General features: G+C 40.5%; 1 protein-coding gene across 1 annotated transcript in view; it reads right to left on the bottom strand.

Moving 5' to 3' along the window:
• Nucleotides 1-22,190, bottom strand: part of Ubxn7 (UBX domain protein 7) — a 65,336-nt gene that overhangs the window by 36,633 nt on the left and 6,513 nt on the right. The window contains exons 2-3 of the mRNA XM_090344454.1: nucleotides 11,913-12,060; nucleotides 8,439-8,506 (exon numbers count right to left, since the gene is read on the bottom strand). Of these exons, the coding sequence (XP_090200580.1) occupies nucleotides 8,439-8,506; nucleotides 11,913-12,060 (216 nt within the window). The remainder of the gene's footprint in view (nucleotides 1-8,438; nucleotides 8,507-11,912; nucleotides 12,061-22,190) is intronic.

Raw genomic sequence — 22,190 nt, 5'->3', positions numbered from 1 at the left:
TGTCACTTGGAACATACTCCTAAGTTTTAAATTAGTAATTTATTAAGTAAAAATTAGTAAGTATATTAGTAACTTAAAAATATTTTCACCAGTCTTAGGGCTTGAACTCAGGGTCTGGACTCTGTCCTAAGCCTCTTTGTGCTCAAGTAGCACCACTTGAGCTGTCACAGCTTCACTTCTGGCTTTTTTTTTTTTTTTTTTTTTTTGGAGTTCATTTTGGTAAACATCACTTTTAATTTAATTTTATTGTCAAGGTTCTGTATAGTGGGGTTACAGGTACATATGTAAGGTAATAAGTACGTTTCCTCCACCTCCCCCTTCTCCTCCTCCTCACCTCTACTTTTTTTAAGATGATTGTTACAGAGGTTTTGCTACAATAATGCAAAACTAATGAACAAATCTTACTTCCTTTTTTGTTTTGTTTTGTATTGTTTTGCCAATCTTAGGACTTGAACTCAGGGCCTGGGCAAGTCCTTGAGCTTTCTCAAGGCTAGTACTCTACTATTTGAGCCACAGCACCATTTCCAGCTTTTTCTGTGTAGGTGGTAACAAGGAATCGAACCCAGGGCTTTATGTACACTAGGCAGGCACTCTACCACTAGGCCATACTCCTGGGCCAGGAAGTGATAATTTCTGTCAAACAGTTTTAAATAGTCTTTACTCAAGAGCTGACTAGAAAAGAGTCAAATTGAAAGCAGGATTCCACTCTGTGAAAGACTAACTAGCCAGACATAGTTAGTTGCTCACGCCTATAATCCTGGCTATTCAGGTGGCTGAGATCTGAGGATTGACATTCAAAGCCAACCTGGACATTAAAGTCCATGAGACTTTCATCTCCAATTAACCACTAGAAAACCAGAAGTGGTGCAGTGGCTCGAGAAGTAGGGTGGTAGCCTTGAGTTGAAGAACTCAGGAAAAACGCCCAGGCCCAGAGTTTAAGCCTCACAAGGGAAAAAAAAAAAAAAAAAAAAAAAAGGAAGAAAGGGAGGGAGGGAGACCCTAACTACAGTCACTAAAGCACACCTGGATTCCTGACCCACAGAAACTGAAAGATAACAAATATTTATTCCAATCAGCTTAATTCTGAAACAATATGTACAGCAGTAACAAATATGTAGCAAAATCCATCTTGTGTCTGAATGGATCTTATTTATTTATTTATTTTTACCAGTCCTGGGGCTTAAACTCATGGCCTAGACACTGTCCTTGGACACTTTTTGTTCAAGACTAGCACTCTGCCATTTGAGCCACAGTGCCATTTCTGGCTTTTTCTGTGTATGTGGTTCTGGGGAATCAAACCCAGAGCTTCGTGCATGCTAGGCAGGCACGCTACCACTAGGCCATGATCCCAGCCCCACCTGAATGGATCTTTTACGAATGCATGATTGTTAAATATCATAATTGGTCATTTAATAATATCAGTTGATTGAACTAAAAAAGTGTTGATCATTTCAATACATTATTTAAAAAAAAAATCAAGCTGGGAATGATGGCCCATGCCTGTAATCACAACTACTTAAAAGTTGATACCCAGAGGAAGGTCTGAAGCCAGACTTGGCAGAAAAGTCATAAGCATGATGACCTAACTTAAAGCCATGGTATTAAAACAAAACAAAACAAAACAAAAAAACACACGGGCCGGGAGTTTGGCCTAGTGGTAGAGTGCTTGCTTAGCATGCATGAAGACCTGGGTTCGATTCCTCAGTACCACATACATAGAAAAAAAGCCTGAAGTGGTGCTGAGGCTCAAGTGGTAGAGCTCTAGCCTTGAGAAAGTCCAAGGACAATGCTCAGTCCTTGAGCTCAAGCCCAGGACTGGCAAAAAAAAAAAAAAAAAAAAACACACACACAAAAAAGTGTGTATTTATATATTATATAAAATATATTTATATTATATGTATCTATTACATACAAATACATATTATATATGCACACGTAGAGTCTAACAATGAAAGGTAAGATTGATTTCCTAAATATAACTCTCATCCCCTATTCACTATGCTAATCTCGAAGTAGAAAAAAAAAGAAGACATAATCCAAAGATTCATATGGAACAAGAAAAGACCTAGAATAGCCAAAACAATTCTAGGCAAAAAGAGCAATGCTGGTGGTATTACAATACCAGACTTCAAACTCTACTATAGAGCCATAATAACAAAAACTGCTTGGTACTGGCACAAAAACAGACCAGAAGATCAATGGAACAGAAGACCCAGAAATAGAACCACATACCTATAGTCAACTTGTATTTGACAAAGGAGACAAAGATATACAGTGTATCAAACACAATATTCAATTATTGGTGCTGGCAAAACTGGGCAGTCACATGCAGAAAACTAAAAATTGACCCTAGCCTTTTGCCATGCACAAGCATTAACTCAAAGTGGATCAAAGACCGGAAACTGTGAAACTGCTACATGATAAAGTAGGAGAGACACTGGAACTCATAGACACAGGCAAAAGATTCCTGAACAGAATCCCCGGGTCACAACAGATTGGAGAGAGACTCAACAAATGGGACTACCTAAAAATAAAAAGTTTCTGTACAGATAAAAACATAGTTGCAAAAGTAGAGAGACAGCCAACCAACTGGGAAAAGATATTCACCAACAATACATCTGACAAATGCTTAATATCTAGTATCTACAGAGAACTCAGGAAACTAATCCCCCAAAAACCCAATAAACCATTCACTAAATGGGCAAGGGAACTAAAGAGAGACCTATCAGAAGAAGAGATTAACATGGCAGAAAAACATATGAGAAAATGTTCATCATCTATGGTCATAAAGGAAATGCAAATAAAAACAACCCTAAGATACCACCTTACCCCAACAAGAATGGCCAAGATTTTGAACTCAGACAATGACAGTTGCTGGCGGGGTTGTGGAGAAAAAGGAACCCTACTACACTGCTGGTGGGAATGTAGACTAGTTCAGCCACTCTGGAAAGCAGTGTGGAGGTTCCTTAAAGAACTGAAAATAGACCTTCCCTATGATCCCGCCATACCACTTCTGGGCATCTATCCTGAACAGCATGACCCAGGATATTATAAAGACACCTGCTCAGCTATGTTCATCTCTGCACTATTCACAATAGCCAGGCGATGGAAACAATCCAGATGCCCTACTGCAGATGAATGGATACAGAAAATGTGGTATATATACACAATGGAATTCTACATAGCCAACAGACAAGATAAAATAATGGCATTCACAGGGAAGTGAATGAATCTAGAGCAAATCATGTTGAGTGAGACAAGTCAAGACCTTAGGGACAAAGGGCGCATGGTATCCTTAATATGCGGCTATTAAATCCAAAGAGTATAAGAGCGAGGACTCAATAACTGCATACCCAAAGCTATGGACCTGGTAATGGAAATATAAACATAACTATATAGACATAAAAACCTATGACTCTATAGATATGTTTTATTTCATAAATTAATATGTTTCTATGACATATAAACCCTTAGCCTAATTTTGATTAAGTTCTAAATACTAAGTCCCAGTGATTGTAATTAGAGATTCCCTCCCTGAACACTTGTTTGTTAAACTTGTCATTTAAAATATGATGTAAACATAAGCCATATAATGAATGATTGTTGTTCTTAAGGTTCTATTTTATTTCTCATCACTTTTGCTGTCCCTTGGTTATCTCATATTGTTACACTATCTCACTTTGTTACCTGATATATCAGATATATTTGTATTTGGTTATTTGAAATTGGATAGGGAATGGGGAAAAACAAGATGAGCAGTGGGGGGAGGGGGGAGGGAAATGGGGACCAAGACATGTGAAAGGATATCAATGTATGGGAATTAATGCACCAGCTATCTGGCAAATATCATGTAACCCTTCTATTAATTACAATAAAAATATATGAAAAAATATTTATATTATATATTTACATATTATATGTATATATTACATATAAATACATATTATATATGCACACATACAGTCTAACAATGAAAGGTAAGATTGATTTCCTAAATATAACTCTCATCCCCTATTCACTATGTTAATCTCGAAGTAGAAAAAAAAAAAGTATGGTTTCAAATGGAACTGTATTGCCTCTATCCAAGAGCAAGATAACAAATAATTCATTTCCTATAGTCTTTTTTGTAGCTATTGGCTTGAATTCAGGGTCTTGCACTTAACCGGCAGGTAGGCAGGTGCTCTACCATTTGAATCATGTTCCTAGCTTATTTTCCTATTGTCTTTTTTGTTGTTGTTGGATGCAGGGCTTGAACTGAAGAGTCTAGGCTCTATCCCTGTGCTCTTTTGTTCAAGGCTAGAGGTCTACCACTTTGAGACACAGTACCACTTCTAGTTTTCTGGGGTTAATTGGAAATACGAGTCTCAGGGACCCATACTTTCCTGCCTGGGCTGACTTTAAGTTAACATCTGATCCCCAGATCTCAGCCTTCTAAGTAGCTAGGATTATAGGTGTTCTTTGTTTTTGATCAGTCATGGGGCTTGGACTCTGGGCCTTCCACCCTACCCCCCTTGAGTCAATGGGTCACTTCCGGTTTTCTAGTAGTTAATTGGAGATAAGAGTCTCAGGGACTGCCTGGGCTGACTTTGAACTGCCATCCTCAGGTCTCAGTCTCCTGAGTAGCTAGGACTACAAGTGTGAGCCACCAAACACAGCTCATACCAGGTTTAGTCTCATCCACTGGAAAAGTCTGCCTTTATTCTTACAATCAACAGAAGACATAATTCCCAGGAATTATTCTTTAGCTCTAAAATCTCTATCCATATTCATTTACACAAAAAAAACCTCTACAAAATACTGTATTATATTTGGTGTATGAAGAGCACAATGACTGGTTGACTGGAATAAACCAGGAAGCATGGATAACATAGTGTTCATATTTTATCATTTTCCCTTTACATTTACTTCTGAATCTAGATAAGAAAGAGCCCCCATATCTGTAAGTTCCACACATGAAAAATATTAGCAGAAAAAGTATTTCCAGGGCTGAGATTGTAGTTCACTTGGGGCACTTGTCTGGCATACATGGAGCTCTGGGCTGTTTCCCACACACTAGTAAGCATTTGCAGAATATTTTTGTCATTATTCCCTATATAATGTAACAAATATTTACAAATCAATTACACTGCATTGAGTATGGTAAATAATCTAGAGAAGATGCCTACAGGAGGATGTATGCAGATTATATGCAAACATTAAACTAGCTTATGTGAGAGACTTAAACACTCTTCAATTTTGGCTTCCACAAAACATGGAGTCTTGGAACTAATCCACCCTAGATACAGACAAGTGTATCCTTTAAAATACAATGATATTGTTGTGTACAAATATACTACCATTTCATAAGTCAGGTATTGAGTACATTTCTTTTTGGACAATGTCACTCCTTGTTTCGTTTTCCCCCATTTCTCCCTCTCATCCCTGCCCACAATTTGCCTAGATCATTTTCCACATAGGGTCTACTGAATACCATGACTGCATTTGTTCAACCTTCCTCCCTCCATGTTTTTGCACCCCCAAAACACTTTAAAAAAAAAAAAAAGCACAAGCAAAAACAAACAACACTATCACCATCAACAACAACAACAAAAAAAACATGTTTCCAATCGCTGAAATTATTTCTTGCTACAGTAAACTCAAATCTGCCAGATTAAAGATCTATCATATAAAAACTCCTACAGTTCTAAGGTTTAATTTTTTCCATCTTTACTTATAATTTACTTCTCAATTCCAAATTACCTACAAAGCTTTACATAGAGGTTCAGGAGTTTGGCCTAGTGGTAGAGTGCTTGCCTAGCATGCATGAAGACCCATGTTCGATTCCTCAGTACTACATACATAGAAAAAACCAGAAGTGGTGTAGTGGCTCAATTGGTAGGGCTCTAGCCTTGAGAAAGCCCAAGAACAGTGTTCAGGCCCCAAGTTCAAGCCCCATAACTGGTAAAAACAACAACAACAAAAAAACAAAAAAAACAGAACTAGTTTTGGTGCTGCTCAGACTTCCTGCTACCATGGTTAATGTTCCTAAACCTGCTGTACTTTCTGTGTGGCAAGCACCAGCTACACAAAGTAACACAGTACAAGAAGAGTAAAGGGTTTTCTTTATGCCTACGGAAAGGGTAATTATGACAGAAAGCAGAGTGGCTATGGCAGTCAGACTATGGAGATCAAACTAAGCTAAGACTAAGATTTTTTTAGAAAAAAGCTAAGACTACAAAGAAGATTGTGCTGAGACTTGAATGTGCTGAGTTGGCTATTAAGAGATACAAACATTTTGAACTGGATGAAGACTAAAGAAAAGAAAGGGGCAAGTGATCCAGTCCTAAGCTCCAACTTTTATTGTTATGATGTCTAAGTTCCAACTCTTGTTATAAGGACCTAAAATTATTTTCTGCGCGCGTGCACATGCATGCATGTGCGCACACAAAGGGGGAGGGGAGAAAGAGAGAGAGAGAACGTGTCAGTCCTAGGGATTGAACTCAGAGAGCCTAGGTACTGTGCCTCAGTTTATTTAAGAGTGTCACTCTACCATTTAAGCTATAAATCCACTTCCAGCTCTTTAGATAAGAGTCTCACAGGCGGGCCGGAAGTTTGGCCTAGTGGTAGAGTGCTTGCCTAGCATGCACAAAGACCCGGGTTTGATTCGTCGGTACCACATACATAGAAAAAAGCCAGAAGTGGGGCTGAGGCTCAAGTGGTAGAGCTCTAGCCTTGAGAAAGTCCAAGGACAGTGCTCAGGCCCTGAGCTCAAGCCCAGGACTGGCAAAATAATAAATAAATAAAATAAAAATAAAAATCAGAATATTTATTTATTTATTTATTTTTTTTAAAGAGTCTCACAGACTTTCCTGCCCTGGTTGCTTGGAAACTTGATACTCCTGAGTAGCTAGGATTATATGCCTGAGCACCAGAGCCAATCTTCTATCTTTTTTTCCAGTCCTGGGGCTTGAACTCAGGGGCTGGGCACTATCCTTAGACACTTTTTGCTCAAGGCTTAAGCCTTTTTGCTTAAGCCACAGCACCACTTCCAGCATTTTCTGTGTATGTGGTATGGATGAATCAAACCCAGGGTTTCATGCATGCTAGTGTAAGCGCTCTACCTCTAGGCCACACTCCTGGCCCTAACTTTTTTTTTTTTTCATAAACCCATTAATAGGACCAGGAACATGGCCCAAGGACAGTGCTCAAGCCATGAGTTCAAGCCACAGGACTGGCCAAAAAAAAAGGGAGGGGGCTGGGAACATAGCGTAGTGGTAGAGTGTTCGCCTCACATACACAAAGCCCTAGGTTCCATTCCTCTGTGCCACATACACAGAAAAAGCTAGAAGTGACGCTGTGGCTCAAGTGGCAGAGCACTAGCCTTTAGCAAAAAGTATCCAAGGGCAGTGTCCAAGTGCCCAGGCCCTGAGTTCAAGTCCAACTAGTGGGGGGAAAAAAAGCCTAAAGATGAGGGGCCAGAGTGTGGCCTAGTGGTAGAGTGCTTGTGTAGCATGCACAAAGCCCTAGGTTCTATTTCTTGCTACTGTATATACAGAAAAAGCCTGAAGTGGTGCCATGGCTCAAGTGGAAGAGCACTAGCCTTGAGAAAGCTCAAGGATAGTGTCCAGACCCTAAGTTCAAGCCCAAGACTGGCAAGGAAAAAAAAAAAATTAAGTGTAAAGTTAAGCTGGACAATGGTGGCTTATGCCTGTAACCTAGCTACACAGGAGGGTAAATATAAGAAACCTGGTTCAAAGCCAGCCTGGGGAGAAAAGCCTGTGAGACTTTTATCTCCAATTAATCCCCAAAAGGCCAGAAGTAGAGCTGTGACTCAAGGGATAGAGTGCTACCTATGAGCAAAACAGTTCTGAGACATTACCCAGGCCTTGAGTTAGAGCTCCAGATCCTACACCAAAGTAAAACAAAAAACAAACAAAAACCCTAAAGACAAGCTAGGAGCTGCTGGCTCATGCCTATTATCTTAGCTATTCAGGAGGCTGAGATGAGAGCCAAGGATCAAGCTTCAAAGCCAAGCCAGCCCAGATATGCCTATAATACTAGCTACTTGGTGAACTGAGAATTGCGGTTCAAAGCCAGCCCAGGAACAGACTCCAATTAACCACCAGAAAACAGGAAGTGGTGCTGTGGCTCGAAGTGGGAGAACCTTGAGTTGAAGAGTTCAGAAACAGAGCCCAGGCCCAAAGTTCAAGCCCTGTGAGGACTGCCACCACAACAACAAAAGTCAGCCAAGGCAGGGAAGTCTATACAACTCTTTACTCCAATTTACCACCAGAAAACTGGAAGCAGAGCTGTGTCTCAAAGTGGCAGAACTCTAGCCTTGAACAAAAGAAGCTCAGGGACATAGCACAGGCCTAAGTTCAAGCCTCATGACCAACAAAAAAAAACCCTAGACAAGATAACAACAAAGCAAGTAAAACTAAGGAAAAAAGTGAACTTACCACCAAACAAAGGTTCTGGTTCTACCAATATTTCTTGCTTTTGAGGAATTGGGGCACGTACTTCTTCTCTATTAAAAAATAAAAGTAGGAAAATATCAAAATGAAAATAATTTTCTGGTACCTACTTTTTCTTCCTATAATTGTTATAACTATTTCAAATAACAAGTAAAATGAACAACAATGTTTTGACTTCTGGAACCAAAATAATCATTCTCCGTGTTTTAAATTATAATGAACTGAGAATGGAATGGTGAAACGATTTGGTATCGTCCCTTTTTCATGTGACACCAGTTTGTGTTAAGTACTTGTTGAGCAAAATTCCAACAATCTTTAGAAAATATTACATATAACTTTACCCAAGGAAAAGACACTGGCTTATGAAACAACAAAAACACTAAAAAGTCCTTAAGTGAGATGACACCATCCTAACTGCCTTTTTTTGTCGTTGTTGAGTTAGCTCTAAATTAATACAATACTGTTTCCACAGAAAGTATTAGTATTTTTAGTAGTATCTTACGCCCCTGTTTTGGCCATGTGTTTCCAGTAGGATTCCATTCTGTTCCAACATGCCTCATTTTTCTTAAGTGTATGCCAGTATTGGGCATACATTGCTTTTTCATTCAAAGCTAGCACTGTATCACTTGAGCCACAAGTCCACTTCTGGCTTTTTGCTGGTTAACCTAAGATTAAAAATCTCTCACATTTGTCTGCCAATCTAATTTCAAACTTTGATTCTCGGATCTTAGCTTATTGAGTAGCTAGGATTATAAGCTACCAGCACTCAGCTTTGGCTCCTATGTTTAATGGAAATCAATAAGAAAAGATGGTTTATGCTTGGTGCTGGTGGTACATTCCTATAATTCTAGATACTCAGGAAGCTAGGATCTGAGGACTGCAGTTTAAAACCAGCCCAGGCAGGAAAGTCCCTGGGACTCTTACTCCCAATTAACTACCAGAAAACCAGAAGTGGAGCTGCGGCTCAAAGCACTTTCCTTGACCAATATTGGACAGGGACAGCAAGCACCCGGGCCCTAAGTTCAAGCCCCATGACCAAATGAGAAAAAAAAAAAAAAAAGAGTTGGGCACTGGTGGCTCATAAGTAATCCTACGTACAAAGGAAACTAAAATCTGAGAATTAGGGTTTAAAGAAGCAGTCAGGACAAAAAAAGTCCCCAGTACATTCTTTTCTTTTCTTCCTTCCTTTTTTCAAAATTTATTTTTTTGAACCAGTCTTGGGGCCTGAACTCAGGGCCTAAGCACTGTCTTTGGGTACTTTTTGCTCAAGGCCAGTGGTCTACCACTTGAGCCACAGTGCCACTTGTGGCTTTTCTGTGTATGTGGTACCGAGGAATCCAACCCAGGGATTCATGCATGTTAATCGAGCACTATACCACTAAGCCACACTCCAAGTCTTATGTCATTAGACTTTTTTCCCCCCATGTATTTTGTATCGTAATTAATAGAAGGGTTACATTATATTCACCAGATAGAAGGTGCATTATTTCACACACATTGATACCCTTTCTCATGTCATGGTCCCCAGCCATTAGACTCTTATCTCCAATTATCTCCCAGAAAATTGGAAGTGGAGAGCTGTGGCTCAAAGTCATAGAGCACTAACCTTGAGCAAAAAAGCTAAGGGATAGTGCCTAGGCCTGAGTTCAAGACTCACAACCAACAACAATAATAACAACAAAGATTTAGAAACTTAAGTAGCAGTCATTTAAGAGTTGATTTAAAGATATATGCAATGTAGTTTTAAAATTCATCTCTAATTTAGTAAAAGTAAAATCTTGGTCTCTGGCCTGCTCATATTTAAAAGGATTTTCTGGTCAGGTGAGGTGGCTCACACCTGTAATTCTAGCTACACAGGGAGCTGAGATCTGAGGATCTCAGGTTCAAAGCCAGCCCAGACACTAAAGACCATTCTTTTTTTGTTTGTTTGTTTTTTGGTCAGTCATGGGACTTGAACTCTAAGCCTGAGTGCTGTCCCTGAGCTCTTCAGCTCAAGGCTACCACCCTACCCCTTGAGCAAAAGGCCCACTTCCCATTTTCTAGTGGTTAATTGGAGATGAAAGTATCAAGTTCTTGAGTGTCCAGGCTGGTTTTGAACCATGATCCTCACATCTCACCCTCCTGAGTAGCAAGGACTACAGGCTAGGCCACTGTGCCACCTGTGAGACTCTTATCTCCAATTAACCACTAGAAAATTGGATGTGGCTCTGTGGCTCTAGGGGCAGGGGAAAGCCTTGAGCTGAAGAGCTCAGGGACAACGCCCAGGTCCAGGGGTAGGGCAGCAGCCTTGAGCTGAAGAGCTCAGGGACAATACCCAAACCTAGAGTTCAAGGACCAACAACAAAAAAGGATTTTCCATTTAGTATTTCACGGCATATCAATGAGATTTTTTTTTTTCTTGTGGGGCTTGGGGCTTGAACTCTGGGCCTGGGTGCTAGATAAGAATTTCATAGCCTTTTTGTCTCTAGCTTTGAGCCATAATCCTCAGATCTCAGTCTTCTTAGTAGCTAGGAATAAAGGAGTGAGCCACTAGTGACTGGCTCTCCAACCATCCCCCCACACACACACCCATGGTTCTAGTAATTGAACTGAGAGGGCCTCACAAATGCTAAGCAAGCACACAATTTCAAGTTTTTTCATGGCAACTCACTTTAAGGAAAGTCTAGACTCAGGTAATATGCCAAACTATAAGGATTATTTTTTTTTGAGGGGGCGGAAGGATCTACTGGAGACTGAACATAGGTCTTTTTTTTTCTTTTGCCAGTACTGGGGCTTGAACTCAGGGACTGGACACTGTCCCCTGGACACTTTTGGTCAAGGATACTGCTCTGCCACTTGAGCTTTTTCTGAGTATGTGGTACCCAGGAATTAAACCTAGGGCTTCATGCATGCAAAGTGAGCATTCTACCACTAGGCTATGCTCCTGTGCTTGAACATAGGTCTTTACAAGCACAAATGTACTAATACCTGCTACAATCCTGTAAGGTTCTTGTTGTTGGGTTTAGCTGTTGAGGAGGCACACAAGCCCCCAAACCCCAGCCACAAAGCCAATCCTAGAAAAGCAGTTCCACTTTCCACCTCTCAAGATTTTTAAAGGAACTTAAAGTTCCTTTGACGTTTGAATAACAGACAGTTCTCTACAGATTTTATCTAGCCTTGAGCTGAAGAGCTCATGGACAGTGCCCAGGCCCAGAGTTCAAGCCCAATGACCGACAAAAAAGAAAAAAGTAAGAAACTTCCAGCTGATACTTTTTCAGAGGTTTTTGATGTTTAATTTTTTTCAAAATTTAGAAACTGATCTAATAAAACCGACTTAATTTAGGGGTTGGGGCTAGCTCAGTGGAAGTGCCCTTGCCTGCAAGTGCAATGCTCTGAGTTTGGTCCTCAACTCTGGGGGGAAAAAAAAAACTACTTAATTTAGATCGGGGTAGCTCCTCACAATAAATTCTAAATTCATACTCTGTGTGTTGTCTGACAGTGGAGACACTTGCTGAACTGGTACTGGGTTCTTCAGCAATTCCGCCACCATCCAAAAACATAGTGACTGCCATCTCCAGATTATTGTTGCAGGCTTCCAGCATATGTTTTCCTACACTTTCACTTGCACCTGAAACAGCAAAAGGACAGGGAGAAAATGTTAAAAGAGACACCTTAAATTCATATCATTAAAATACAGAATTCCCAGCAAATTAAGTTCTTTTTCCTTTTAGAATAAATGACTTTTTTTTTTCTTATTGGCCGTGGGGAGGGCCTGAATTCTGGGCCTGGGTCCTGTCACTGAGCTCCTCAGCTCAAGGCTAGTGCTCTACCACACTGAGCCACAGCACCACTTCCAGCTTTCTGATTGTTAATTGGAGATATTAATCTCTTGGACTTTTGTGCCTGATCTGGCTTTGAACCGTGATCCTTAGATCTTAGCCTCCTGAGTAGCCTCTGGCTAAAAATGATCTTTTTATTTGAGCACATTCATTTACTTCTACACTGCTAGCTAGCTGGTGTAAAACATACCCAGCAATGTAGCAACACCAAAACTGTAATCTCCATATTGCAAAAGCTAAAAGATACACAATTTCCTTAAATGGTCCAAATATGTATTTATTAAACTCAAGAAGATAAAAATTAAAGACTAGGGCCGGGGGTTTGGCCTACTGGTAGAGTGCTCGCCTAGCATGCATGAAGACCCAGGTTCAATTCCTTGGTAACACATACATAGAAAAAAGCCAGAAGTGGTGCTGAGGCTCAAGTGGTAGAGGTCTAGCCTTGAGAAAGTCCAAGGACAGTGCTCAGGCTCTGAGCTCAAGCCCAGAACTGGCCAAAAAAAAAAAATTAAAGACTATATTCTAGAATGTAAGAAATGCTCTCTCAGACTGGGACTTTGGCTGAGTGGTAGAGTGCTTGCCTAGCATGCACAAAGCCCTGGGTTCAATTCCCCTGTACCACATACACAGAAAAGGCTGGAAGTAGTACTGTGGCTCAAGTGGTAGAGTACTGGCCTTGAGGAAAGCCCAAGGACAGTGCTCAGGCCCTGACTTCAAGCCCCAGAACTGGTTTAAAAAAACAAAACAAAACAAAAAAACCTCTCTCTTAGAAAGACTTTCAAGAGAATTAAGAGAGCGTAATGGGCTGGACATGTCTATTGTAAGCTTAGCTACTCAAAAGACCCAGACAAGAAAGTACTTGAGAATCTGATCTCAATTAAAGGGCAAAAAGCCAGAAAAGGACCTGTGGCTCAGGTAGTAGATGGCTAACCTTGAACAAAAAGCTGCAAGACAGCATTTAGGCTTGAGTTCAAGACCTGGGATTAGCAAATACATCTACACATGTACATGTACACGTACACACATGCATAATATAACAGGATAAATCAAAGTACATTATATAAACCTATAGAAACACCTTTGTGGAACTGATTTATACTAAAAAGAAAGAATAAATGAGGGAATAGATGACACTGCACAAAAGAAAATGTACTTATGACCTGACTCATATAAACGCAACTCCTCTATATATCACCTTTATAATAACAATAAAGCAAACTTTAAAAAATGTGGCTGAGGGCCAGGAGTTTGACCTAGTGGTAGAGTGTTTGCCTAGCATGCACAAAGACCCAGGTTCGATTCCTCAATACCACACATATAGAAAAAGCCAAAGTGGTACTTTGGCTCAAGTGGTAAAGCTCTAGACTTGAGAAAGCCCAAGGACAGCGCTCTGACCCTGAGTTCAAGTCTCAGGACTGGCAAAAAAACAAAATGTGGTTGAAGTCAGGTGGGGTGGCTCATGCCTGTAATCCTAGCCACTCAGGAGGCTGAGATCTGAGGATCAAGGTTTAAAGCCAGACTGGGCACTAAAGACCCAGAGACTCTTATCGAAGAGTGGGGCTGTGGCTCAGGGTTAGGGCGGTAGCCTTGAGTTGAAGAGCTCAGGGACAATACCTAGGCCAAGGGGTAGGGCGGTAGCCTTGAGCTGAAGAGCTCAAGGACAGTGCCCAGGCCCAGAGTTCAAGCCCCATGATCAAAAAAAAAAAAAACAACAGTGTGGCTGGGAATGTAGCTTAGTAGTAAAGCACTTGCCAAGCAAGCATGAAGCCCTGGGTTCCCATTCCTCAGTACTACATCAACAGAAAAAGTTAGAAGGGTGATATGGCTCAAGTGACAGAATGATAGCTTTGAGCAAAAGAAGCTCAGGGATAGTGCCTAGGCCCTAGGAGCCGCCCCACCCCTCCCCTCAAAAAAGAAAGAAAAACACACACAAAAAAACTACATATTATCAGCAATTTCTTTCTCAGAAATGAGGTTAATAATGGCATCCTTCTACTTTAGCTTCTTCTACCTTTAGGCCTTTAGACCAAGTTCTTCATACTTCTTTCTTCATTACTATAATAGGCTAACTGAATACCATTCTCTCGTCCACCTTGATGCTAGAATATACTCCAAAATGCAAGGCTAATTTTAAATCCCTTCTCCAGACATTTACAGTATAAATTCTCTCCAGACAGTGTAAGTTCTCTCTAGACACTTACAGTATAATTCCAAAGTCTTTATAAACTGGAAAATTCTTTATGATAAAGTCTCAGACTTTGTCTGTCCTCTTTATACTATACAATTTACTGTAAACAAACCAAATTACATGCTTGGGATGGTCTCGTCTCCCCCATCTAGTTCAGACCTGCTGAGAAGCTCCAAAAATGTTACTTTGTCAATTTACAAGCTAAACTATCCTTGGCTCTCAATCCTGTAATATTACTATACCCATGGATATGTTACTAAGGAACAAATTCCAGCTTTATTTCTGGGAACTCCAAAAGAAGAGTAGAGGGGCTAGGGACATGGCCTCGTGATAGAGTACTCGCCTAGCCCCAGCACTAGTATGGGGGAGGGAGAGGGAAGGAGGGAGGGAGGGAAAAAGGGAAAAGGCAGGGGGGTGGGGGGGGGGGAACCAGCAGCTAAGCGCATTAGAATCCTATCTCCAATTAACCACCAAAAGGCAGAAGTGGAACTGTGGCTCAAACAGCAGAGCTCTAGCATTCAGCAAAACCCAGTCCTGATGTCAAGTTCCAGGACCAACACACACAATACTAGTAAAGAATAATGTGCAATTTAATATTAAATCAATAAACACTACCAAAAAAAATCATTCAACTTCAAAACATTTCAGCTAAATCTCTAAAAACTGATTATGGATGTGTCAGTAAAAATCATTTTTATGGTGCCATATTACACCCATTGGGAAAGCTATCATGAAAAAAAAATTTTTTTAAGCAGGCCAGGAGTGTGGCCTAGTGGTAGAGTGCTTGCCTAGCATGCACAAAGACCCAGTTTCAATTCCTCAATACCACATACAAAGAAAAAGCCAGAAGTGGGGCTGGGAATTTGGCCTAGTGATAGAGATCCTGCCTAGCATGCACAACCACCCTGGTTCGATTACTCGGTACCACATACACAGAAAAAGCCAGAAGTGATGCTGTGGCTCAAGTGATAGAGCTCTAGCTTTGAGAAATGACCAAAGACAGTGCTCAGACTCTGAGTCAAGCCCCACAGCTGGCAAAAAAAAAGTGGGCCAGGAGTGTGGCCTAGTGGCAGAGTGTTTGTGTAGCATGCACAAAGCCCTGGGTTTGATTCCTTAGTACCACATACACAAAAAAAGCTAGAATTGGTGCTGTGGTTCAAGTGGTAGAGCAGTAGCCAGAAGAAAGCCCAAGGACAGTGCCCAGGCTCTGAGTTCAAGCTCTGATACTGGCCAAAAATAGGAAAAAAGAAAAGAAAGAAAAGAAAGCAAGTGGGCCAGGAGTTTGGCCTAGTAATAGAGTGCTTATCTCACATACACAAAGACCCAGGTTGATTTCCTCCATACCACATACATAGAAGAAAAACCAGAAGTGGTGCTGAGGCTCAAGTGGTAGAGCTCTAGCCTTGAGAAAGTCCAAGGACAGTGCTCAGGCCCTGAGCTCAAGCCCAAGACTGGCAAAAAAAAAAAAAAGAAAAAGAAAGAAAAAAAAAAGGTAAATAAAATAAAGCAAGTAATGGTGAGAATGTGGAGAATTAAAAACTCAATGTTCTATTGGGAGGAATGTAAAATGGTTAATTCATCATGAAAAACCAAGTATGGCAGTTTCTGAAAATCCAACTACAGCATAACCTATTAATTTTACATCAATAATATATCCCAAGAATTAGAAGCAGAATCTCAGTCAAGGGAGCAAGACATTGAGTTCTTTGGGATGGAAACAAAGTAATTGATTGTATCAAAATTTTGCCTCTGTTAAAGAATTTTAGGAAATGGAAACATGGTTTGGATATTGTCCTTAGTGCTAGTGTTCTATTGATGTTGCCATCTTTGGGTGGGTGGGAGGCACAGAAATAGAGGGGGAAGGAATTATGATATTCAGTATATACTATTAAAAAATTATGAGGGCCAGCCAGGAGTTTGGTCTAGTGGTAGAGTACTTGCCTAGCATGCACAAAGGCCTGGATTCGATTCCTAGGTATCACATACATAGAAAAAAGCTGAAAGTGGTGCTGAGGCTCAAGTGGTAGAGCTCTGGCCTTGAGAAAGTCCAAGGACAGGGCTCAGGCCCTGAGCTCAAGCCCAGGACTGGCAAAAAAAAAAAAAAAAAAAAAAAAATGTATATGAGAGGATGGAATGTGGCTTAGTGGTGAAGTGCTTCCCTAGCATGCCTGAAACCATAATTTTGTAGGGGCCTAGAATTTAGTCTAGTGGTAAGAGTGCTTATCTAGCATGCACGAAGACCCGGGTTCAATTCCTTGGTATCACATAAATAGAAGAAAGCTGGAAGTGGTGCTAAGGCTCAACTGGTAGAAAGTCCAAGGACAGTGGTCAGGCCCTGAGTTCAAGGCCCAGGACTGAGGATGTGGGGGAAAGAAACAATAGGTTCAGTACCACACAAACAGAAAAAGCTGGAAATGGTACTGTGGCTAAAGTGGTAGAGTGCTAGCCCTGAACAAAAGAAGCTCAGGAAGGGTGCCCAGGCCCTGAGTTCAAGCACAGGAAATAAATAAACAAACTATGCGACTTGTGGGCAGGAACAAAAACGGGAAACTAAAGAAAGTGATGTGACCATGTGGAAAAAGAATTGTACTCATAGAACACCTATCCCTCTGTACAACATTTTTTGTTTTGTTCTGTTTTTTTTTTTTTTTTTTTTTTGCCAGTCCTGGGCTTGAGCTCAGGGCTTGAGCACTGTCCTTGGACTTTCTCAAGGCTAGCACTCTACCACCTGAGCCTCAGCACCACTTCCAGCTTTTTGCTATGTATGTGGGGGTACTGAGGAATCGAACCTGGGTCTTCATGCATACTAGGCAAGCACTCTACCACTAGGCCAGACTCCCGCCCCCCCCTGTACAACATTTTTTATTAAAAGATTTTATTAACACTGCTTTTTTACACCATATTTCAAATGTCAAGTTTAACAAACAAGTATTCAAGAACTGAATCTCTATATGCAATCACTGGCACATAAACTTAAGAACAAAATTAAAATTAAGCTGAGTATTTTTATGTCTTAGATATGTATTGATCTATATAATGGATCAATATGTCTATAGAATATATAGTCCCTCATAGATTTAGGTCTATACAGTTTTATCTCCAAGTTCATGTCAATGACCTTGATGTACAAAATTTTAATAACAATAACAATGTATATATTTTTTAAAATCTGCCTCTGTCTAGCTCTGAACACATTAACAAAGAAAATATAATGGGGACCAGGAGTTTGGTCTAGTGGTAGAGTGCACGAAGACCCGGGTTTGATTCCTCAGTACTACATACATAGACAAGGCCACAAGTGGTACTGTGGCTGAAGTGGTAGAGTTCTACCCTTGAGAAAGTCCAAGGACAGTGCTCAGGCCCTAAGCTCAAACCAGGACTGGCAAAAATAAATAAATAAGGGGCTGGGAGTTTGGCCTAGTGGTAGAGTGCTTGCCTAGCATGCACAAAGACCCGGGTTCAATTCCTCAGTAGTTCACATACATAGCAAAAAGCCGGAAGAGGTGCTGAGGCTCAAGTGGTAGGATGATAGCCTTGAGAAAGTCCAAGAACAGTGCTCAAGCCCTGAGCCCAAGCCCAGGACTGGCAAAAAATAAATAAATAAAAATAAATTAATAATAATAATAATTCTAACATTTCCTGCAATGCCTAATTCATATGTTAGGTATTACATACAAAACTTCTTTTGTTTAAAATGTTATCCTGGCTTTTTTTCTCCTTCTGAATCTTTGTACTTTCTTCTTTTTTTTTTTTTTTTTTTTTTTTTTTTTTGTGGGTCTTGCACTCTGAGCCTGGGCATTGTCCCTGAGCTCTTCAGCTCAAGGCTACCATCTTACCCCTGTAGCCACAGCACCACTTCCGGTTTTCTGGTGATTAATTGGAAATAAGAGTCTCATGTTTTAGTTCCCAGGATGGCTTTGAATCACAATCTTCAGATCTCAGCCTCCTGAGTAGTTACGAGTACAGGCGTGAGCCACTGTGCCCAGATTGAAAGCCGATTTTTTTTTTTTTTTTTTTGCCAGTCCTGGGCTTGAGCTCAGGGCCTGAGCAATGTCCTTGGACTTTCTCAAGGCCAGAGCTCTACCACTTGAGCCTCAGCACCACTTCTGGCTTTTTTCTATGTATGTGGTACCAAGGAATCGAACCTGGGTCTTCATGCATGCTAGGCAAGCACTTTAACCACTAGGCCAAACTCCCGGCCCCCCTATTTTTTTTTTTTGCAAGTCCTGGGGCTTGTACTCAGGGCTTGAGCACTGTCCTTGGATACTTTTTGCTCAAGGCTAGTGCTCTGCCACCTGAACCACAGCACTGCTTCTGGTTTTTTCTTTTCTTTTTTTGTGGGGGGAGAGGGGGCCAGTCCTGGGCTTGAGCTCAGGGCCTGAGCACTGTCCTTGGATTTTCTCAAGGTTAGAGCTTTACCACTTGAGCCTCAGCACCACTTCCAGCATTTTTCTATATATATGGTACCAAGGAATCCAACCTAGGTCTTCATGCATGCTAGGCAATCACTCTACCACTAGGCCATACTCTCAACCCATAGAAAACACATTTTTTTTTAAAGTTTTTGTTTGTTTTTATTATTATAGGGATGGGGTCTTTTTGAACAGGCTGGCCTGGAAACCCAATCTTTCCAATCCCCATCTCCCAAAATAACTGGAATTACAAGCATGAATCACTATGTTTGTCCTTTAAAAAGTCCAATATTTTTATATGATTCCCTCCTTACTATAGTCAGAATGAAGCCAGGATTTCTTAAACTGGTTTATAAGACTTTTCCTAATTTAGCCTCCATTTATCTCTTTAGCTCCATTTATTTGGGCCTGGGCACTGTCCCTGAGATCTTCAGCTCAAGGCTACTGTTCAATCACTTGAGCCCCAGTGCCACTTCCAGTTTTCTGGTAATTAATTGGAGATGAGTATGGGGACGTTAGTGCCCAGGCTGGCTTTGAACCTTGATCCTCAGATCTCAGCCTCCTGAGTAGCTAGGATTACAGGCATGAGGCACCATCATCTGGCTATCTTTTCATTTTTTATTTTTGCCAGTCCTAAGGTTTGAACTAAGGGCCTCTTTGTGCTCAAGGCTAGCACTCTACCACCTGAACCGTAGCACCACTACCAGCCTTTCCTGTTTATGTGGTACTGAGGAATGGAACCCAGGGCTTCATGCATACTAGGCAAGCATGCTACCACTAATCTACATTTCCAGTCACAGCTCCATTTATTGCATCCTATTTATTGTATGCCTTATTCATTTGAAATTATGAAGTATTTCCTAAACCCACTGTCTCTTCTCTTGCCCCCGAATGTACATCAGTCCCTCTCCTCCAAGTCTCTACACATGTTTCTATCAGAAACGTCTCTCTTCTAGGTTTTAAGTAGAAAATTATTTCTTCTGGGAAGTTTTCCTTGATCTCCTGTCTATATGTTCCCACATTAGCTCCTTAGTATTCTCTCATTGTATTTATAATACCTATTTATATATCTGTATTCCTACTAGCCTTTAAGAGTTTTCATTTTGTTTTGTTGTTGTTGTTTGCCAGTCCTGGGGCTTGAACTTGATCCACAGTACCACTTATGGCTTTTTCTATGTATGTGGGTCTTCCTGCATGCTAGGCAAGCACTCTACCACTGGACCAAACTCCTGGCTCGCCCACCTTTTAAGGGTTGTGAAGCTGACTCAATGCCTTGCTCTAGTATCCTCAGGATCTGACTATAACTCAAACGTGGTAATTTTCAACTGGGAGCCAGTGGCTCAGGCCTGAGATCCCAGCTACTCAGGTGGCTGAGATCTGAGGATCATGGTTCAAAGCCATTCCAGCACAAAGTCTATGAGACTTTTATCTCCAATTAACCACTACACTAGTAAATGGGAAGGTAGAGAGCACCCAGGCTCAGATTTTAAGATCAAAAAAAGGGGGAAGGGGCAGTTGTCAATAAATATTGAATTTTGTAGACTATTTCATTTATGAGTCAAAATAAATCTCCCTTACATTTTTCTCAAACTTCATTATTACCTTTGGGATGCTTTCTTTTAACAGAGAACTCAAGCACCAGCCACCAACACACAAAAAACACATTTTAATACTAACCAAAGGCAAATGTATTTTACAAAAAGGATGGAAACTGGCCATAGGCTAAACAGCATATACATCAAAAGTCCCAATTCTATTATATGTTAATTCAATTTTAGATAAAGATTAAACTAAAATCTTTTAAATGAGATTCTATGGGGTGGTGAAATGCATAATGCCTACTATACACAAAGCTCTATGAAATGCTATTCTAATATGCTCTAGTATACCCAGCCTCCACTTTCCATTCCTACATTATATCCTCACTTTCCAATACTTTCTTTTTGACCTATTCTATAGTTTCCTTCCTGTATATCCTTTACTTTATAAATTATTGTTATTATATGCATATATTCTGTGTACAGAACACTGGATGTCAGCCCAAAATGCCATGGGTTGAAAACATTCTTTTTTTCTTTTGTTGGTACAATAACTGAACTTGACTCTTTTTGCACTGGTTATTTTGAGATTATTGCCTAGACTCACATCTGGTCTAAGGTCTTATTTATGCTTCCTGTCAACATTCTCCACTGAGATGGCCTCATGAACATTTTTGGGGGGTTTGGTTGGTCATGGTGCTTGGACTCTTGGCCTGGGCACTCTCCCTGAGCTCTTTACCTCAAGGCTACAACTCTACCCCTTGTCCCATAGCCTCACTTTCAGTCTTCTAGTGGTTAATTGGAGATAAGACTTTCACGCTCTTTAGTGCCCGGGCTGGCTTTGAACTGTGATCATCAGATCTCAGCCTCCTGAGTAGCACACCAGGCTATCTCATGAACATTTTTATCCAACCTGCGCTAGAACCATGATCCTCATCTCAACCTCCTCCTACACAGTTAGGATGACAGGTGCATGACACTATACCCAGTAATTAGCTGAAAAGAGGCCTAATGTGTTTGCCTGAGCTGGCCTTAAACCACAATCTCCTGAACTTAGCCCCCCAAGTAGCTATGATTTACAGGCATAAGCCACCAAAGCCTATGTTGGTTCAAACCATTTTTTTTTAATGATGAATATCATGGAAGGTCAAATTAGTAACGCTGTAAAATATGTTGTAGCTATAATGTAACAGTGATAGTTTTCTTATGTAGCTTTAGATAATTTCAGAAGGCCTCAATAGTAAGATGTAGATTCCCCAATATGAGTACTTCAAAGATCATCAATTCCCTTGCCATTTGTCAAAAGTATGACCATGAAAAATATGTTTATGATATAATATGAAGTACAAATTTTACAATCTTATATTATGTATACCATGATCCACAATGCAAAAATAGGAAAACTGAACAAACAGCATGTAAAAAACATTACTGTTGTAAGAAATGATTGTTTTGTAGTATCATATACTTTTTAAATTTGCCATTACTTCAGATTTATCATAATGTAATATACAGACTATGAAGTCATTTGTTCTATTTGGTGAGAAATAGGATTTATCAAAAATTTCTCTGGGGGATTGGGAATGTGGCTTAGTTGTCGAGTGCTTACCTAGCATGCATGAAGCCCTGGGTTTCATTTCTCAGTACCATATAAACAGAAAAAGCCAGAAATAGTGCTGTAGCTGAACTGGTAGAGTACTGGCCTTGAGGAAAAGAAGCTCAGGGGCAGTGCCCAGGGACTGAGGTGGCTCAGGCTCTTAAACCCAGCTACTCAGAAAGTA

This window comes from Megascapheus bottae, chromosome 1 (genome assembly GCF_031878675.1).
Source record: "Megascapheus bottae isolate mThoBot1 chromosome 1, mThoBot2.hap1, whole genome shotgun sequence".
NCBI classification, from domain to species: Eukaryota; Metazoa; Chordata; class Mammalia; order Rodentia; family Geomyidae; genus Megascapheus; species Megascapheus bottae.
The sequence above is the reverse complement of the archived record's forward strand: the minus strand, read 5'-3'. Positions and strand labels throughout refer to the sequence as shown.